Genomic DNA, 19789 nt, shown 5'->3' with positions numbered 1-19789 from the left:
ATCAGTGATGGCTGACGACTGCCCGTCCTGAAAAAAGGCCCTTCACATATTAAAGTGGTGTAGTAACAAGTTCCCGACATGCAGATTTCCTTCATCCTGCTTTGTCACGTTTTACTTTTGATTTCAGGTTTCCAAAGCCAATGCAAAAAAGAAACAAGAGGCTTATAAGCAAGACCCCATAACGCTATATTAAGTAGACAGACCAGAAGATTCAACACCATAATCTCCATCCTCGTAACAAAGACTGTGAGAACTACCATTGCATGCATCTAAATTGCCAAAGACTACAGTGAACTTGAAAGAGCATTACCTGAACCCCTGGGTCATCTTCATCTTCTGGATGAGGTGATGGTGGTGGAGTTTTTTCCAAATCTGAGTTTTCAGAACCTTCCTTTCCCTTGTTAACCTTTTTCTTCGCAGCACTAGTTTCAGAATCTGTTTTCTTGTTACTAGAACAGAGGTATTTTTAATCAATATTTGTATTGAAATGTAAGCAAAAAGCACTTAACAGAACAGTTAATCGCCAAGATGTTTATTTTCAGTGACTTCATTATTTTCAACTGCCTTGCTTTATATTAAAGTATTTAAGCATAACTGTAAAAACCAATGATGCATGGGCCATTGCTATATGTTTCCCATTCCTTAACAGGGGAATGGGGAAATACCCTCCCTTTGGTATCTTAGATATTGACAGTGAATGTATCTTGAACAAGAAACTGAAAATGAGACCGGTAAAGAAGAGCTGCTCTGCTCAAAACCTGCACCATCTGCAAACACTATTTGCACAACCTGACACACGTGAAGAGAAAGAGGATTACAAGTGTACTTTTCTTGCTATTCCATGTGGATGAGGCAAGCAAAACCAGAGGAAGCGCTACCAACACAAGGGACCAAAGGCAAAAATTTTTCATTTCAGTCCAGGGTCCCTGTTACTTCCAAGCAGTGTGACAGGAAAGGTGCTTTTGTGTCAGCTCCGAGTGCACATCTGGGTACTCAACGCGCGTGACAGCAGTGCCTGCAGGAAGGATTCAAGGCACTTGGCCAGACCAGGCTTGTGGTCGTCAGCTGCAGCTACCTGGACCGGTTACCTCACCTTGACATTTCTCACAGGTTTTCTACCTTTGTTTCTCTGGTGAGGGGGGAAAAACCCTGGTATCTCAGCATCTGCATGATATTTGCAAGCTATATCCACGGCTGGCACAGAAAGGTTTTGGGGGTTGGTTCCCTCTACCCCTTATGAAAACGTTCACCTCTGGAGGAGCTGGGACTATATCTTTCTAACTGCATCAAGACCTTGGGAGTAGCTCAGGGTGCCTGTATCAAAGCCCAGCTTTAAACACATCGCCACCAAGTCAAGCACAGAGATGACTTTCAGTGGCATAGAGATGAAATTTTTAAATGGCAAAGAGGAAGAACTGATGCTAAAAGCTAGAAATCTTCAACACATTTAGTCCCTGAGACCGGTGTGGGTTTTTGATAGCGTGTTTTCCCCTCTGTGGTCTGCCCCTCAGGCCTGCCACTGCTCTGACACACCGTTTCTTACAGAGTCACCGAAATGTTGAGAAGAAAGCTGCTCACACAGAGTCACTCACTGGTATTTGGCGAACAGGAATTACCGATCGCCAGACATTATTTCAGTTGCTTCTACACGGCTTCTGCTCCCTTCATGTTTTAATTTCACACCCAGGACACCGTCTGGGGTTTGTTTTTCCTGTATAATTCCCAGGCTTGTAGCTTCCCAAACAAATAGCAGCTTTGCGCTTATTCACTTTGATTAGCGCATTCGTCAACCAGAGGCATGTTTTGGAGCTGCAATTTTAATTTTCTGACTACAGTTATAAATACATATAGTACTTTGGTTGTGAGACATGGCACAGCCTCTTCCGCAGCCTGTATTTAAACTAATATTGAGTTAAAAAAGAGGAAAGTTCAAACGTGGAAATGGGAGTTTCAAAAATAAATTTTTACTATGGTGAGATTAGGGAGAGCGACGTAGCCTTTTAGGAAGGAAATACCTCAAACTGGGACGATTTTTGACCAAAAAAAAGGAAGGGAAAAGTTTGACACCGCCGAGGGGAAGCGAGCCACCAGTGGGAGGAGAGGTGCGGAGCGCGGCCAGCCGCCCCTGCCTCCCGCGGCCGCCCCGGCGCGCAGGCCGCACATGGCCAGGAGTCTCCCCTACTATGCGGCTCCATTTCCAGCGTTTATTTCCGCTCTAACTGCCACAAATTACACAATGCTACAGCTGAAGCGGGGCCCCCGGCCTTTCATCTGCGCGCCGAGAGCGCTCGCATCGCCCTGGCAACCCGCGGCCACGTGACCAGCACCTGCTCCGCTGGCTGGCGGCCACCGACTGCAGCCATCTGCTTCTCTCAATCAGCGCCCCAACGCTCCCGACACCTGCGCGGCCGCGGGTTTTTTTTTTATTTTAGTTTTTATTTTATTTTTTGTCCTTTTTTTTTTTTTTGGTTTCGCTTTTTTTTTTTTTTGTGGTTCCCTTTTATCAAATCACAGCAGAGCCGCTTCCAAAAATAAAAACAAACAAAAAAAACACAAACACCAAACCCCACAGCAAACTTTACATATTTCTCGGATTTGTTTAAATCAAAGGTGGGCCTGTCAGGGGGCTGGCCGGCTGCCAGGTGAAGCGAGTTGACAGGCTGGCGCTTTTTGCCGGCGACCTCCATAAATCAGAGCAAAGCGCGCAATTAAGTTTAGTAGTAGTTATCGTGCCCTGGGTGCACTATCGTATATGAATAACAGGCTTAAAGTCTGGAAGAATAGCCTGGCCTACATTGGATAAAATATCCGCCTGCTGAAAGGCAGGAAAGCGCTAATGCCGGCCGGCCGGCCTCGGGAGCGCTGGGCCGCGCACATCCCGGCACGGCCCAGACAAAGGCCCCGCCGGAGGCTCGAGCGCTCCCGTCAGATCCACCCTGACAAAGATTTCTTTCTAATGCCTGTCAGACATTCCCCCGCTCCTGGTGACAGAGACTCCAAGCTAAACGTCTTCCTATGAGTATTTCGTGACCTATATATACCCACGGGTTGTGCTTCGGCAGACTGAGTCACGCTCAGTGAGAGAGCCGCGCGCTAAGTCATTCGGACACCATTTCAAATCACCCCCTGACAGGCCAGTTAAAAGCAGACGCACAAAAACGAGCCACCAACTTGGGGAGAACAAAGCCCACGAGCAGATTTCACTGAGAATTTTAAGTCCTGAATGCAGGAGAAGAATTGCCATTTTTAAATATGTAGCCCCGGTTTCTTTCATTAAAAGTAAGGAAGTAAAGAATAAATAAAGCAGAGAAAAAGAGCACTGTCTCTTGGAGCGAGGTGAGGTTTTGTGTCCTGGCAGCTTTATCTGGCCTGTGGGACCATCAGCTGCCTTGAAACACCAGCAACCCTTGCTGCTGTCTGCCTTCCCACAAATCCCGTGTAATTTGTTCCTAACAATGAGCTGTACCCGTTTTTGACTCAGCCTGTCTCACCTCCCTGCGGTGACTCATGCCCTTCAGGAACAGTGTCTGGCTGGACCAGAATTACTTTTCCTCACTGTAAGCACAGGCAGGTAAAAATCTCTTTTTAGAGGCTTTGGCATTACAGCTAGGGTCTGTGCATTGATCCTTAACTTGGGATGCACATCCGATACCTCAGTACCTTACTGAGGAAGTATTTGCATGCACACAAAACACTAAAATACTTTCTAACAGTTAGGGGATCAGTGAGAAGACAACCTGCAGAAGGCCAGATGAGAGAACAACAAAGAAAAACAGGGTCTGAAGAGGAAAACAGTGAGTAGGATAACAGAGAAGGAAGCACAAATTACAATTTGAGAACAAGTATGCAAACTTTAACAAACCGCATTTTGTGTCACATAGCCAGCAGCCACCTACAGAGTGAGGTCAAACTCCAGGATCTCAGAGGGCCTAACCGTCTGACCTAAAAATACCCCCAAAAGCACGGGATGCTTAGCAGAATTAATAGGGGAAGTAATTAGTCCTTATATTTACATTGTGCTACTATTTCACCTGAACTGGGTGACTGACAGGTCTGTTTATTAGTGTAATTTACGGTGGCTATCAGGATTTGGGTGATGCTTCTTCTCTGTCATATAAACATTCCAAGTAAGTCAGACACTATTGATCCCCATTCTTCCACTTGGGAACACTATCCTATAACAAATTTCTGAGAGGAAATGGGATTAGAAATATGTTGTACATCCACTGCAGAGCAACACAACCACAAACCTCTCCGAAGCCCCCAAATACGTCCCAAATACCACCCTCTCAAGAGGCTAGGACTGACAGTCTTTCTGTATTGCCTTATCTAAAGTAAACATTTATTTTTTTAAGCTTCTATTCTAATCAAAACCCCTTTAAAAAAAATACACACGTACACATAAATCTGTTTTAACATGTTACAGAAGTAGGAAAAACAACAATAGGATGACGAGGTTTATTCCAGCCTGACAACTCAGCCAAATCACTAAAACATAAGCTTTGGTAATGGTGAAGCCTGCAAGGCCTGTCTGTGGGGCAGGCAAAGGTAAATATTTGGCAGCTGGGCTAGTTCAAAAGGGAGATGAGGACAGGTGTGAAAAGGAACAGCCTCAGTGGACGTGTGCATGGAAATCTTGCACTGCTTCCTGTCCTCTCCCACAGGCAGCCCCTTCCTGCCTTTCTCAGGATGATGTGAGCTTCGGAGTGGAAACTACCAGTACCACCTAGGGACCTCTCTTCCTGTCCCCCGGCTCCCTAAGGTACTGCATCCTGCTGCTCGCACCACTCCCCCTGTGCAGCAGCCTTTTCCCACTTCCGCAGCCAGAAGCCATCCCCTTTCCTACACAACAAATAGCTAATTTGCGCGCCAAAAGGGTCAGTCTCCACCTCCCTCTAACAGAGATAATTACATGAGAGCTAGCACTCCCCATGAGAGCAGCAACCCACACACCCTTCCCTCCACCCCAGGCTGCTGCTGCACGTGTGGGAAGGACATGAGTTTCTCCTGGAGAGGAGAAAGCAAGGTAAGAGCAGCTCTGCAGAGCACAGCACACTGCTCTGAGGAGATGGGGAAAGAGACAAGCTCCTGCAAGGAGCTGCCATTTGGCCCTTTCAAGTAGTTCCTGCTTCTCCCACCTTAATCAGTGGCCACTCTCTAGGGTTTCACAGGAAGCAGCAGGAGAGCTATCAGCTGTGCAGCAGCGTGATCTTCTCAAACAGGTGGTCCGCATCTCCTCCAGGGACAGGCACAGGAGGAACAGACATCTGAGCCATGACTTTGCAATTTAGTAGGACTCCTTGCCTTTCCCTGTCCATCTACTTTCAGGAAAAAAAAATATCTGCTTGCTTTGCACGTGCCTGAAGCCAGCTCAATAATGTGTAAAGCCAGTGCAACTCTGCACCTGAACAATTTAATGAAAACCCTTCATTTGTGACCTTAGGTACACCTGTGTTTTTCTTTTTGAACCCGACTAGTTTGGTTTACAAAATATTTGTTTTGCAAATGGCTTTTTACCTGCAACCACTGTATTTAGCCTTCAGTGTTGGCAGGATTAGACTAATATTGATTGCAAGTGTAGTAATACCACATTAACGGGATCTTTCTTTCAAAATCACCAAGTAGACAGTACAACACACTAGCCCCCCATTTTAGTGTTTTCTTTCTTTTGAAGATGTCATGGGACACACAGTTCAAACTAGCATGAAATTAATCAGCTTCTTCCATTCTCCAGTCTGACCTGTCCATCACATGAAGGTGCTTTTCAGTGAGACAGGTTGCTCATTTTTGTCACAACTTACACCAAATATAGAAGAAACATGAAGGACAAAGTTTCTCTCCATTTTTGTTTTGTCCGTTTAATAAAAGGATTATACTGTTGGTCAAAACTTAAACTGAAATGACAGGGTAAAGTTATGAGCTATATTACGTTACAAAATGGTTAAGATACAGCATATGTCAAAATTGGTTATCTGGGACTTGTTTTGTTCTAGCGGAAAGAAAAAAAAATGTTCTTTGATAAATACATTTCCTATGTCTGACTTCACCTGAATTTTCCATGAGTGAAAGACTGCTCTTCTATTAAAATTGATTTCCTTATTCAGGAATGAAAACCATTTGTTTTGCACAGCATTTAGACATCTAAAATCATACTACTCTTTCCAATGCTTACAAGCAAAAATACTTAGCAACATTAGAATTAAGCAGGTGCTAGCCATCTTATTAACTTTCATCAAAATATTTTACATAATCATACCATAATCTACATGAAGCTGCATGAATCTTACTCATCCCAGCAACTGTAGTATCTCCTTTGTGGAGTTAACACTGCTGAAACACTGCAGCTCAGACGATTAATCTTTTAGGCTGTTGATTCATTTAAAAACTTTATCAATGATCCGTCACTGGACCAACTCCCCAGTTCGTGACACTGCCAAAGCAGGCACATTTCTTTCACTGATTTAAAATTCTTCAGCGGCACAGCATCCCAACACAGTATCAGAGTTCTTCAAAGAAGTTTGATACTGAAGCTGACAAGACCACAAAATGATAACAACGTTGTTTTCAAAAGAGCAGTTGGTAACAGCGAGACAAGTCCATTAAGGGAAAAAGCAGACTTTCTCGACACCTCTATGCAAGCATAAGGAACAACACCTGCTCTTTAATACTGCTCCAAACACATTTCTCTCACAGGTGAAACAACAGGGCTAAGTAGCTACCAGAATACCAGAATGTAGTCATCTAGCTACCTACCTACAAGAGTTATTGCGTGGGAAAGAAGATAAAGCCTTTCTACGAATACAACTGAGAAAGCAGTGATTTGTTTCTTCAAAGGAAATACTGTTCCTTTAATCTGCACGACATATCCCAAGACATATTAGAGAAGACATGCAAAGAGGTGTTAGGATTGAGTGGAGAGGACAGACAAGTTCTGAGGTCTGACATGCAGCACAGCCACAGGAACCCATACCACACTCCTTCTAACCATTGCTTATTAAACAAAGCTTCATTGCAGTCAGGACCTTGTAAAACTGCACTACTTGGGAAGTCCTACAGTAAAAGCTTTTTTTACTACTTGGTGCAAAAATTGCTGGGCGGAACCGCCCTATACCACGCAATAATACAGCCTGTTTGGCCTTCAAACCAATGAATATGTGGAAATGGAACAAAAAGGTTATTTTAGCTGATACAGTATATATCAGCTTCACAATATGTACTGAGAGATACAGCTTGAAGAGTTTTTCTAAGCTGCGATTTATTCTGTATGTAAAACCCATCCTTAGGATGGGCTGGAACATAGCCTGTGTAACTGCAGCAAGAGGATAGGCTAATCAACCGTAATTTATTGAATGGTTCACACAGCCGGTCAGAACAACATTTGATTTTACAAACCAGTGTATGTAAATTCTTCAGGAAACACTGTCTCTGTTAACCTAAAATAAATAAATAAATAAATCCCTATCTTGCCAAAGGAACAAGTAGCTTCTTACTATCTGTGCCTCATTTAGCCGTATCAAAACTAACCAATAGTCAGTCTTGCAGAATATATGCAAAGCTGATTCATTAACCGCAGTTTTTAAACCCTGATACAAATGGATTTTGCAAACTGATTCGGATTAACCAAGTCTGGCTGTGCTTCCATCTGGAAGTTATATTTTATAACACTAGCCACATCTTGAAAAACAGATTCAGATGTTTGGAACAAATTCAGAACAGTTGTAAGAAATTCTAGGTACAAATGAAAAAAAAATTGAGCCTTAATGTCTTTTTCCTCTCAGTTTTCTTTCAAGTGAGCATTCATAATCGTGGTGTTTAGGGAGTTGAGGGGTAAGGAAAGAATCTGTGTTATTATCTATGACGTATTTACTCATGTGTAACAGCGGTTTGTTCTTTCTCATACTACTCCGTAGCATTTTAAGCCTATCCTCATAAAGGGACACAATGCCGAGTGAAAACAGCTAAGAAACAGGGTTGAAGCATCTGGTCCTCCCACAAAGGCTCTGTGCAAGAAAAATTGTCTTTACATGAAACATTAAAATGGGTATAATCCCTAGAGTGAAGGACATACTAACGTATATTGATATCCATATAAAAATGCCGTTTTAACAGCAAAGCTTATAACCCGTGGGTTGTGTCAGTATAAAATAGTGCTGTACAACTTGTAACAACACTAAGTACTTAACTTACTTCTTTATTTAGACAAAAACATCATCAAGCCTTTTTTTTTTTCCTCTAAGCCCTTCACGTCTGGATTTTGGTCAAACCTAAATTACTGTTGAAGCAATTTAATTTCTTAATACACAAACCACACACAAGGACAGATCAGCATTGGAAGAAAAGGAGTTAGCTTTGAAATCTAACAGATCCAGAAATGTTTATGCCTTGAAAAGAAAAATTAACCTCGCTGAGTATGGCAAATACTTCTGCCCTTCCAGCTTATTTAGAATGACTGCATAGCCATAAACAGGAAAGCCATACAAGAGAAACGTACTTGAGAGGTTCCTCAAAAACACGGTATTGCAGATGATTGAGGTCAAATGACAAAAGATTTCCTCTCCACCCACTCCATTTAGCGCAGATATTCTAGAAATCCCACAAGCACGTTCTTTTTTGCTGAACTTACAGAAGTTTCCAGACTTACCTATTCTTTTTGCTGGTCTTGGGTTTTGGCGTGGTATTTTTTGCTTTCTTTTCCTTTGGCTCTTTAGGGGTCTTAGGGACTTTGGGGGTCTTGGGTTCCTTCTTTTCCTTGGGTTCTTTCGGATCCTTCGGTTCTTTTTTTGCCTTGGGCTTTTTCTTTTTCTTCTTCTCTTCTTGGGAGCAATCCACTGAGTTCCTGGTTAGATTCTGGCTATCAAGTCCCCCAGGAAAGTCTTCCTTACCAAAACTTTTACTGGGACCTTCGGCAGCAATGTGATTGTTTTTCTTTTTCTTTTTCTTTTGCTGTGGCTGCGGCTCAATCGACGGCAGATAATCATCACTTTTCACTAGCTGGGTATTCGGTCCACTAACCTGAGTCATATCCGGCACTGGTTTCTCTAAAAAGGGTTCCGACGGAGAATGCTGAGAGAAAAACAGAAATAAAATTTTACATTTGCAACTTTGATTTCTAAAGCTTTGCTCTTTTGGAGCAGGAGGTTAAAGAGGGAGAAAATACTATGCAGAAGAAAAAACATCTGAAATACTACACAGTAAATCAGAGTTTAAAAAAAAAAAAAAAAAAGCTTTCTGCAGTTAAAACAGTGGCAAAGTCACCAGAAATTCTTGATGTAGCAAGGGTAAAATTAATTCTATAATAAAGCTTTCATACAAAGTGGAAGGATAGGAAATATTTAGGCTTTTTAACACTTAGATGCAAAAGGAAAGCAATTGTTATTTCAGACATTTCTATATTCAGAGTAGTTGCTAGTAGAATAACTTGTTGCAAGTCATTCTGTTATACAGGGAACTTGTCCTTTGGGGGGAAAAATTAACTTTGTTTCTTGACATGTAAAAAAGAAAATTAATATATTCACAGACTGTATTTATACAAAATCAATCAGGGCAATTTACATTGGTTCAGGATGTGACAGTAGGTATTTTGATCAGCACGTGAAGAATTAAGCCACTTTAGAGTGTAATATGTTGTTACAATTTATGTCAAAGATTCCCAGCTCCCTACATGTAACCGAAACAGATTTGTAGCTGCTACAGATTGGACAGAGTACTATCTTAAGTATTTGTGAAGCTGCAAAAGTATCCCTTTTCAAAGTCCAAGTGGTGCATCAAGCTCGTATCAGACCTGTACTTCATAAAAGGAAACCTCTGTATAATTACACAAATGCCAAGTGCCTGGACTAAGCATATCGGACACACTTGCAATTATTCTCCCTTTAACCGTTCTGTTCTGCCCAAAGATCCATGAGTCTGCAATGAAAAGATGTCTAAGCTCTACCATGACTTTGCAGCATATCAAAGCCCTGACCTGCTTCTCCTCACTGCCTGCCTGCAGCTACAAACTCAGGACTACAGTGCTTTTTTTCAAGAAGAGAAGTAATAGCATGACACTGTACTGATGCTTTTCTTACAACTAAATATAGGGTCAGAACATTTTCCCATCCTCTTTATCTCCGTGTTTCTCCTACTTCTCACTTCCCTAGAAATTAAGTCAGCATGATTCTAGGTGGCAGTTCCCCATTAGCTGTGGTCACGAAGGCTAGCCATTTGAGGTGTTTGATCCACTGAACTGGGGAAAAGAAAGGTTTATAGCAAGTCACAATTTTACTTTCAGAAATAGGAGTACCTGCTTGTAATATTATTTGCATCTCATTTCATCTCATTTCCTCTTTTTTTTTTCCTCCAAATAGCACTTAGAAGTGGCAAGCATGCAGTGAAGGACTACAAACCCAGCCTCTGAGCACACGTGAAACTGATGCACGGACACAGACATACAGTTTGACCACCTCGGTCTAAAAAACAGCGCACCTAAGACTTAGGAAATAAAATTCTTAATATCACTGCGTGAGAAACTGAATACACATGTATTTTTAAAGATAGATTAATATAGCTTTCTGAATGTAAGCAAAGTGAACTAGTGCAGTCCTATCTTCAGCATTTCTTCAAGTAGCAAAAAACCCCACTATGCCCTAAATACTCGCTCGTGCTCAGAAGCTACCCAAGCAGCAGAGGGTGCAAGCCCATCAAGAAGTGAAGACAGCCCTTTTTTTCTGTCTGGGAGAGTTTTGAATGGTATGAGCAAGACACCACAGCTCTTTATGGAGGAGACTCCAGGACAGAGGGAAAACCCAAGAGGCTGACCAAAGGTCTGGGTCTGCTTGGCTTAATCAAAAACTTCCAGGGTAACTTCTGCATGTTCCTGTCCTCAACCCTTTTAAGATACTTCTTGGTGCAACAGGGCCTTAGTCACAGTGGAAATCACTTCAAACCTGATGCATCTAATTCATTACCACCACATCCATCAGCCCCACCCCAAGGCAATGTCATGGTAGGCACCTCTTCTGGAAACCTGTGGTCACAATAATACTTGGATAACTTCATGCTGAAAAGTTCACAGGGACTGCATATCTGTACAGAAAAAGCTGAGCTCAGGAAATCAGTGATGCCAACGGGTCCTGCAGTCCAATTATGCATTACAGAAAACATAGATGATATAAAATTTTCTATTTGTCTTTGAATTTTGTTGACTGAGTTGAATACCTCCTCAGATTTGTTTTGCGACAGAACAAAACCTTCTTCTCAGCACCTCACACCATTACGTATTTGTACTGCCTAACGTTGGTTTTTAGGTTGGAAAACACAGGAATACCACACAGATCACCTATAACACTTTCTATCCATAGGTTTTCAGACCTGTACTTTTAATCTACATTTTCCCAATGAAGACAATACAATTCTCTGTTTTGTGCCATTTCATATCTCAAGCATTCTGAGTTTTTCAGAGATTTCAAGTCCAAATTTCATCAATGTCTTTACTGAGCTGTCCCCTGCAATACTCTTTTTAAATACTGCTCACTTGCTGTATCTAACGTATGAGGAATCTAAGTTTTCCTTTCCATTACTTGTAAAATTTGTATTTAGCAAGTACTTTTTGTTTGGTAACACACTGTTTGTTTGCTGTCTATGACTCATGTACGAGGCACAACTTTTTAGAATAAATCAGAGTTGGCTGTTTCATTTTGTAATTTGTCCTTTAAAGCATGTAAAACAGCCAAGCCAAAAAGTATTACAAACTGCAAGAAATACAGTAATGCTGCCTAAATTTAGTTCTATGGAACTTTCAAGGTTGCACCTACATTAGTGATATGACCATGTCACTGAAGTCAATACAAAGTTTTATATAAGCTTGAGTATTCCAACTACCTTTTAAATCCAACTCAAAAAAGTAATCGTTGTCTTCTTTCTCGACTTGTTACTTCTGTATTTATTTTAAGAAGTCTAAACAGCTTTCAGCCCAGTCACAAGCAAATTGAACGTAAGACAGACAGCTTTCCAAGTCTCTACAGCAGCAATGTCAGCCCTTTATGATTTGACATTTGCAGCTTTAGTGCAAGGTCTGGCCATCAGGTTACACACTGAAAACGGTAGCAGTTGCTTCCACACTGCAATACTCAGTAACCTGCAAAACTGCAATTCTGTAAGACGTCACCCCATGAAAGTTCAGATTCTTACCACCTCAAGAAGCTTATCCACAGGAGCCATTCTCAATATACTCTTAAAGCCATATTATCCATACATTATATGCAAACCTTACATATGAAACAAAAATGAAACACTTACTACCTTTTATTTGCAGTGCCAAGATATGTGTATAACCAAGCATACAAATAAAAATACCATGATTTTGTTTCACATCATTCACAACCCCAAACACAAAGCTACAGAAAGCCAACTCTGCCCTAATTAGGCTTTGGTTAAACTTCCTTTCATTTAAAAATACACTATTTTTGCCACATGCAACTCCCTTTGCAGTTTGCATGTTTTGTCATTCACTTATAGGTGACCTTCTAAACCATAGCATTCTTTCAAAGAATGGGGTGTGATTAACATCATTTTTCTAGGAAGTCTGCCTGCGCTTTTTGCAATATTCTAAACCAGTGCGTCCCTTACCGACAACCCCACATTGCTCCCTAGTGTGAAGCTGTGTAGGAGCAGCACAAGTCTGGTGAGCAGAGGAGACTGGAAGCAGCACGAGGGATGCATTTTCTTACCCGAACCTGGTTGTCCGCTCTTTCTTAGGAGGGTAGAAGAGGAAGAAGAATAGGCTTTCACTAGTAAATATTAGTTTAAGCCTACCACAGGGAATTATTTCAAATAGTTCTACTTCTGTAGATCTACAAAGGATTAACTCTAGTTACAGGGTCATAATTTCTGATGAAAGGACCCCATTCTCCATTTACAAATTAGTAAAAGATGCATATTATAAATTTTTACCAAAGACTGAAAAATTTATCTATGTATTTCACAGAAATCACTTCTGCTGCTGCTTTTAGCCACAACAAAGCCATAATTTAGTATGTTGGTAGAGAATTTAATCTTCCACAGGAGAGAACCCATTGAAGATGAAACATAAATAGGTATCAATCCTATTTGATATTGCAGCAGAATTATTTTTGCCGTTATTTGAAATAAGGTGCAAAAGGTGCTCAAAAACACTGGTGTGTTTACTAGACCCACATCTCTTTAAATCTTTTAGAGAAAAGCTGTTTTTGTAAACATTTAACAAAGAACAGATGGCCTGTTTTAATCATGCGAAAAAACCTGGAGCTCACATTAATACTCCTACCACAGACTACTGGGTCTAGTCACCTCCCTAACCAGCAGCTCGGTACAGCCTTCAGTAATACCATTTCATTTTACAATGGACGTTTGCTCATCAATTCCCCGCGCCTGACAGTTAATCAATGCTATTAACATGCAATATCACAATGCAGGACACTCCTAAAGATCGCGGCTTATTAGAGCAAAACGGCAATTCTTCAACAACTCCGAGCATTTGAAATAATTTGCAGCTCAACAGGTTGCCCAACAGAGTAATACGCTTCTGCTTTATTGAAAGCCAACAATATCGGAGCAAGTTTTACATGAAAGCAGTAGTTTCTGGAGGGCAGAACCTCCCTTTTCTGGATTGCAAACTTATTTTTAAACTTCCAAACAGCCAAGATTTGATAAATTAAGGATTCAACTGCCTGTGTTTAATGGCTGCTTCCACATTGAGATCTGAGCTCATTCCCCGCAGCCCAGAGAAGCGAGAGATGTCTCCGAGCAGGCCTGTTACGTAAAGCAGCAGGACGGGCAGGATGCAGGATTAACCCAGTGAGGGCTGGTGGCAGGGAGGGAGGCTAAGGAGAATCTCTCTGTTGCTTGAACAAGGATTGAACCACAGTCAACCGCGCTTGAGTGCTGAAAGCAGATGAGTGGCAGCTCCCCAGCGGAGCAGCAAGTTGAGCCAATACTGAGCTGGGAGGGCTCTGAAGCAAGAGCAGCGAAGTATGAGACGTGACTCAGCTAACTTGGTGAAATTTAAACATCAGCCCGAAGGAGAAAAAAGTTCCTTCTTCTTTTTTATCCGGGCTATTTTAATTGCCAGCTGGGGTATGTCCAGTCTCCCTGGTCTCTTCCAACATTTTAAGAGAGATCTACTGTAACCACACTTTATTCACGTTTTCTTGGACTTTGGTTTATTAACCGAGTTGTGCAACAGCAGAGTAAGCACCCAGTCAATTCCCACCCGCTCCACGCAGCAGAAAATTTCGTGTCAGGTAAATTATTGCTGAATATTCCCTTTCGTAGCAATTACATTCCTGTTAAGTTCTCACCTTCTCTTTGGAAAAATGCAACAGCAACCTGTGACCAAAGAAAGCTCTTTAAAACAGAAGAGGGACTACAGCAGCTCTATGCAACTCCACAATGACTGCATCTCCTTCCTGACAGCACTGTCCACAGGGTGTTTAAAGGCCATTGCATGTATAAATTGCCCTGTAATTCCTTCTTTCAGAAGTTAATGAAAGGATTCATCATCTCTCTGGATTATTTAGAACAAACTACTCATCCTGACTGTCTTCTAAACAAATCACCTGGAAAGTTTCCCTATCGTGTCTCCATACACCGCTTTGTCCCTGCAGTTCTCAACTTGTCCCTTGGACGCCTCCAGCACCAGGCCTGCCCTGCTGCTCCCTCAGTCTGAAGCATGCTTTGGCTTCTCTAGCCCAGCATTGTCCTCCTGTGAATTTCACATATCAGTAAAAACTCCAGAGTAAACAGAAATCGACACGGCCTCAGAAACCGCATAGTAATTCCTATAGTAGCTAAAATCCAGAAATATCCTCAAGAACATGCTCACACAGGTAACTGTTTCCAAGATCTGTTTCTCCGGTCGGTTTCTCCTCCTTTGCCGTGAGTGATGATACCTTCCCTTTTCTGTGAAATGTCTGTCTTGAATTGCAGATGTGTAAGGTTTTTTGTTGTTGTTGTTGTTTTTTTTTACTTTACTGTATGAAAATACTCGGTAGACCTTAAAATATTTTGGGCAATATGATGCTGAAACACTGGTATAGCAATAGCTCAGAAACCCTTCTAAAAAACCTGTAGTTCCAAGGTGACAACTTGTATTTATAGACCTACCAACACCATCAGTGATCTTTTCTGCAATAAGAGAAAGACATCACACCAGATGAGAACGGAACAGGTCTATTTTGCAAATAGACCAAGCAGGAATCTTGTAGCTTACTAAATCTTTTGCTATACTTCTACAAAATATGGGTGAAAAAGTATGGTAAAGAGAAGTTGATTAACACCTCCTTATCAAGAAATAACTCATTAGTTAAATATCAATTTGTATCAAAAAAGTTCATGTTTTAGTGAAGTGCTACTGCAATATAATTTTATTTCTTAAGCAGTCTTCATACTTTGTTACTATGGACTGAGACCATTTTTTAAAAAAAACAGATACAACTACTGAGAAGTTAAAACTTGCTGATGATGCGAAGTTTTTGGAAGAAGACTGATTCAATACAACTGCAATTCTCCACCCTAAAAGTGGAATGGAAATGTTTAAAACCAATCTTAACGCCCTCAGCCACCACTGCAGGAGGACACTCATTGCTAATTTGGTGGAGCTGAAAATATCAACCCATTACTGTGTGTGGAAGGATAAAAACATGGCATACAAAATACAGAGTTCTTTAATTGAGTCTCAGCACAACCATGGTATTAGAATTATTTTCTGGTCATGCCCTTCTGTGGAGCAACACAGATTACAAAAGATGAATGACACTAATGTGGCCATCCAAAAAAGCAAACATCACATTATATTTTACAGTGATCGCATGTAGCAACGTTGTTTTGTGCTCTCGTAAACTGAGAGATTACTCACGCAGGGAGCACTGATGAGCTCGTCCACAGCTCCAAAATAACTAACTTCCCATAAGGGAGCCCTTCCTGGTGCTCACCATGGACCAGAACCAGCACCAATGTTGAGCAGACAGCCCCAGACAACCGCCAGGCCCTCCACGTCAGAAACTACAACAGCTACCACACTGATTGCATACAACTGCTAATGTGATGATGGTCTGCAAGACGAAAATTTTAGTACTTTAATGTTACACGTTACTTCGTAATATATCCTAGCTTAGACAGAAGTGTAAGGTTGCTCCCAGTGCAAGCAGGGCAGGCACTAAATCTTATACGACAGTAGCTAGCACAAGTCTGACTCTCCACTCTCCGGCATCCTTGCATAGACAGGTCAAGGACTTGGGATTTTGGCAATTTTTCCCCAGCTTTGGCTGCAGTGGCACACACAGGGTGGGACAACGAGGCAGTGAAGTCTGGCAGTGAAACCCAGGTTGCTGACATTGACAACTTGTGCTCTTCCCTGCACAGCCACACCAAAGGAGACCTCACTTTCGTGCAGGCTCCACTATCAAGCAGTAAAACATACCAGGAACGTGCCAATGTGAGTTCAACTACACAAGTTTTGCAGAGGTTGTGCTGTGCCAGCTACACCACAGGTGGGAAAAGGAGAGGTAGACCAACAAGAGTCCTACAAGAAAATGGCCCATAAACATCTTTTCCTTAACACCTCAATTCTGTGAAGTAGGACCTGTATTTAAAAATTTACTTATTTTCCTTACAAAGTTATGCATGTTCACTGCCTAAGCACAACTACCAAGATACTTAATGCTTATTAGAGAACTCCTTGTAGTAGATCATCCACGAGGTTTATCACGAGTGTTTTCCAACCCCTATAAAACGAGGTGGTGGTTGTACAACTCCAGGCAAGAGGGAAGTCATGCTGTACACTAAGACCATGCTGGGATAAAATGGTTTCCAGAACACCTGGTATGATGCTTCAGCTCCTCCAGAACAAGGGGGAATAGGAGAGGAAATACCCTCAAATATTCAACCAAAACAATAATAGTGAAACTGCTATTACTAAACACATCAGTCTTATAAAGACTGACCTCATGTTTCAGTATATATACCAGCAGTCATCATTCATGGGCTTGCCTTCATGTTCCTAAAAGCCATTCGGCTTCACTGTGAAAATGAAGCAGATCCTCTGTAAAACGAGCACATCCTCCTCCCTCCCTCAGGCGCGTCTCCCAGCCACACTTTGAAATCCAAGTTCCCGAGGAAAGATGAGATGTGTACTGCCCTGCACACGCCATCTCCTCCAGCCGATCTCCTTCGAGGCAGGTACCGCATGTCAAATATGCAGCCATTTGTCCCCTCTTCGAAGTAACCAGTTCCTCCACCACACTGCACTCCACAGGTTACGTGCTTCTGATATCAGCAATGAATCCTCCCTAACACCCCCTGTCCAGACAAAGAAAACCCAACAACACACTCCTGACTTGTGTATATTAAGTGCTTACAGACTGGAGACAGTAATCAAAACAATAAATGTCCCCTAATATTTTAAATTTTTTTTTTTTTTGAAGTCTCCTGCTAAGAGGGACCTTAACTGGCTCACAGCCCCTTTGGTCAGTATGTTCCCAAAGCGTTACTGAAACCTGAATGAGCGTGCATGAGCAAACGGCATCGGGTTTATGACGTGGGGGGAAACCAAAGAGCAGCCTACCTGGTGCAAGCGCTGCTGCTTCTGGCCGCAATGGACAAACAAACAAGTTCTGCCCGGGATTTTTGTTGTGACAAGCACAGTAACAACAAAAGCATTACATGCCACACTGGCACAAGAGGTTCTGGCCTGCTGCTTTTTTTCCCTAGCCCTTCTAACCCCCCAGAAGACCCTCTTCCAAGGGTCTTCAGCGTGTCTAGCCAACCTCAGGGGATGCCCAGGTCTTGGGAGGCAGGCTGGGGGGTCCCCCGCCCAACACGCCTTCTCTCCTGGAAATGGGCAGCAACTGAGTGGTTGTCAATACAACTGTTGCTGACACATTCGTAAAGCAATAAAATACAGCAAACACGAGCAAAATGGTTTCAAATGTTTTTAGAAAATTACACGTGGTGTTTGCTCCATTACTAAGACTTTAGTTCAGATGTAAGATATCTGTCACTTTCCTAGTCCCTCCCTTGCATACCTAGGAAAACAAAAGCCCAACATTTTTGGTTTAGAGTTAATTTAAGCCCCCCATCAGATTCTAGACATGTGAAACATGCGTTTTTAAGAAGCCTGCACATATCAAAAATGTAACAATCTACACTTTGATAAAATCCATAGTGAACTTTTAAAGAGAAGTTCATGAGAGGTTGCAGGTAAAAGTGATGAAAAAAAGAACAAGTTTTCCCCAAAGGCATAAATATTTGTCATGTTATAGTAGCCCAAGAAAAAGAAAACGTCCTTAGGTGCTTAAGAGCCTACCAGACACAACAAAGGACTCAAACCTGAGTTTTATTGCTGTACATATAAAGGAAGTCCCACCACACTTCCACAATACCATCCATAACTATTTCCATTAAATAATATAGCATCCTGAATTCTTCCACTGTTTGCAGCAAGATTTTTCAATTTTGCCAGGATGTCTTGCAGATAGGGCTTATTAACTTAAGAAAAGTGATCTTACAGCATTAAAAGAAACCACACACACTACAATTTGGTTTCAGCTTGGAGCTGAAAAACTTCTGGTTCATCAATATTTTATTTGGATGATTTGCAACAGACCCCACTAGACAGATAATAAAATACCCCTTTTCTTCCCCTGCCATCTCCCCCTTCCCCAAGGGGGAGGTGCACTTTATCCACAACCAAAAGACAAAATCTTCTAGACTCATTGTTTGAGCTAATGTAATTTTTATTTTTTAAACTAAAAGTTGTACTCAAGGCTTCTCTGCTATGAATTTAAAAACAACAACTAACAAACAAACAAAAACCCACAGAATTCTCCAATCCCACGGACTTCTAATACATTACAATACATAAGGCATCACCAAGGCAATGAAGTTAAAACACTTTTTTTCCTCTTGATTTTCATCTTTTCGTCTGCTGACTTATTCTGATGAGAAGGTTCTGATCTCAGAATTTCCCAAAAAAGGCCATATTTGGTAAATGTTCTCTGATATATGATGATATCCACAGTAACTCAATCATCCTGTCTGTACTGTTTATGTCTACTCCAAATTTCAAGATGTTTTACTTGCTGCTATTTCAATCTCACAGCACATGTGAGCATGCTTACTATGAGGAGATTCTCTGTTTAAAATGATCTAAAAGTTAACATTTTGTTTTGATGTTCAAAATGCCATTTCCTTCGTTACAAAGAAGTTTCAGTTTTTTTCAGAAGAGAAAAAGAAAATCCCAAAACCCACTGCCACTTTTATTTATATTAGTTGTTTTTTCTGAGTTGGAGTAACTTTTCTAACCCACTTATCTAGCATTAAACTACTCTTCTCCAGCAGAAATTCAGAAGGTTTCTCCAGACATTAACCAAGTGAATCACCCTGCAAACGGAACAGTAAACACACGCTGCTGTCTTGAAAAAAGAAGTCCACTATAACCCTAAGAAAAACGATTACAAATTATAAACATCCTTTAAATTTTTAAATTTCAGTCTAAATTATCATTTCAAATCCTTGAAAACAAAGAACTACCCTAGTTCGTGTCACTTATGAAACAAGTTCTACTTCCCAGCACTTTTTACAGTAGTATCTCAAACACACAGACCGGCTCCTCCCTAGTTACTTCTAGAATTGCTGCCTTGTTCAGCACACAGGGCGGATGGGACTCAGATTAAATCAGATCTGACTGACTAAGATAATATCCTAAAGAGAAGACTCATGTTACCTTGAAAACTTAAGTACAGACTGCAAGGAGATGGTCTGTGCTCAAGGCAGT

The 19789-nt window shown here is 41.5% G+C and overlaps 1 protein-coding gene across 1 annotated transcript in view; it reads right to left on the bottom strand.

Annotated features, from left to right (window-relative positions):
- The window catches only part of CHD7 (chromodomain helicase DNA binding protein 7), a 127962-nt gene that overhangs the window by 49210 nt on the left and 58963 nt on the right, over positions 1 to 19789 (bottom strand). The window contains 2 exon segments of the mRNA XM_035553166.2: positions 311 to 449; positions 8642 to 9063. Coding sequence (XP_035409059.1) covers positions 311 to 449; positions 8642 to 9063 — 561 coding nt within the window.

The sequence above is a fragment of the Cygnus atratus genome, chromosome 2 (assembly GCF_013377495.2).
Source record: "Cygnus atratus isolate AKBS03 ecotype Queensland, Australia chromosome 2, CAtr_DNAZoo_HiC_assembly, whole genome shotgun sequence".
NCBI lineage: Eukaryota > Metazoa > Chordata > Aves > Anseriformes > Anatidae > Cygnus > Cygnus atratus.
Note: the sequence above shows the minus strand (reverse complement) of the source record. Positions and strands in the feature narration are given on the sequence as shown.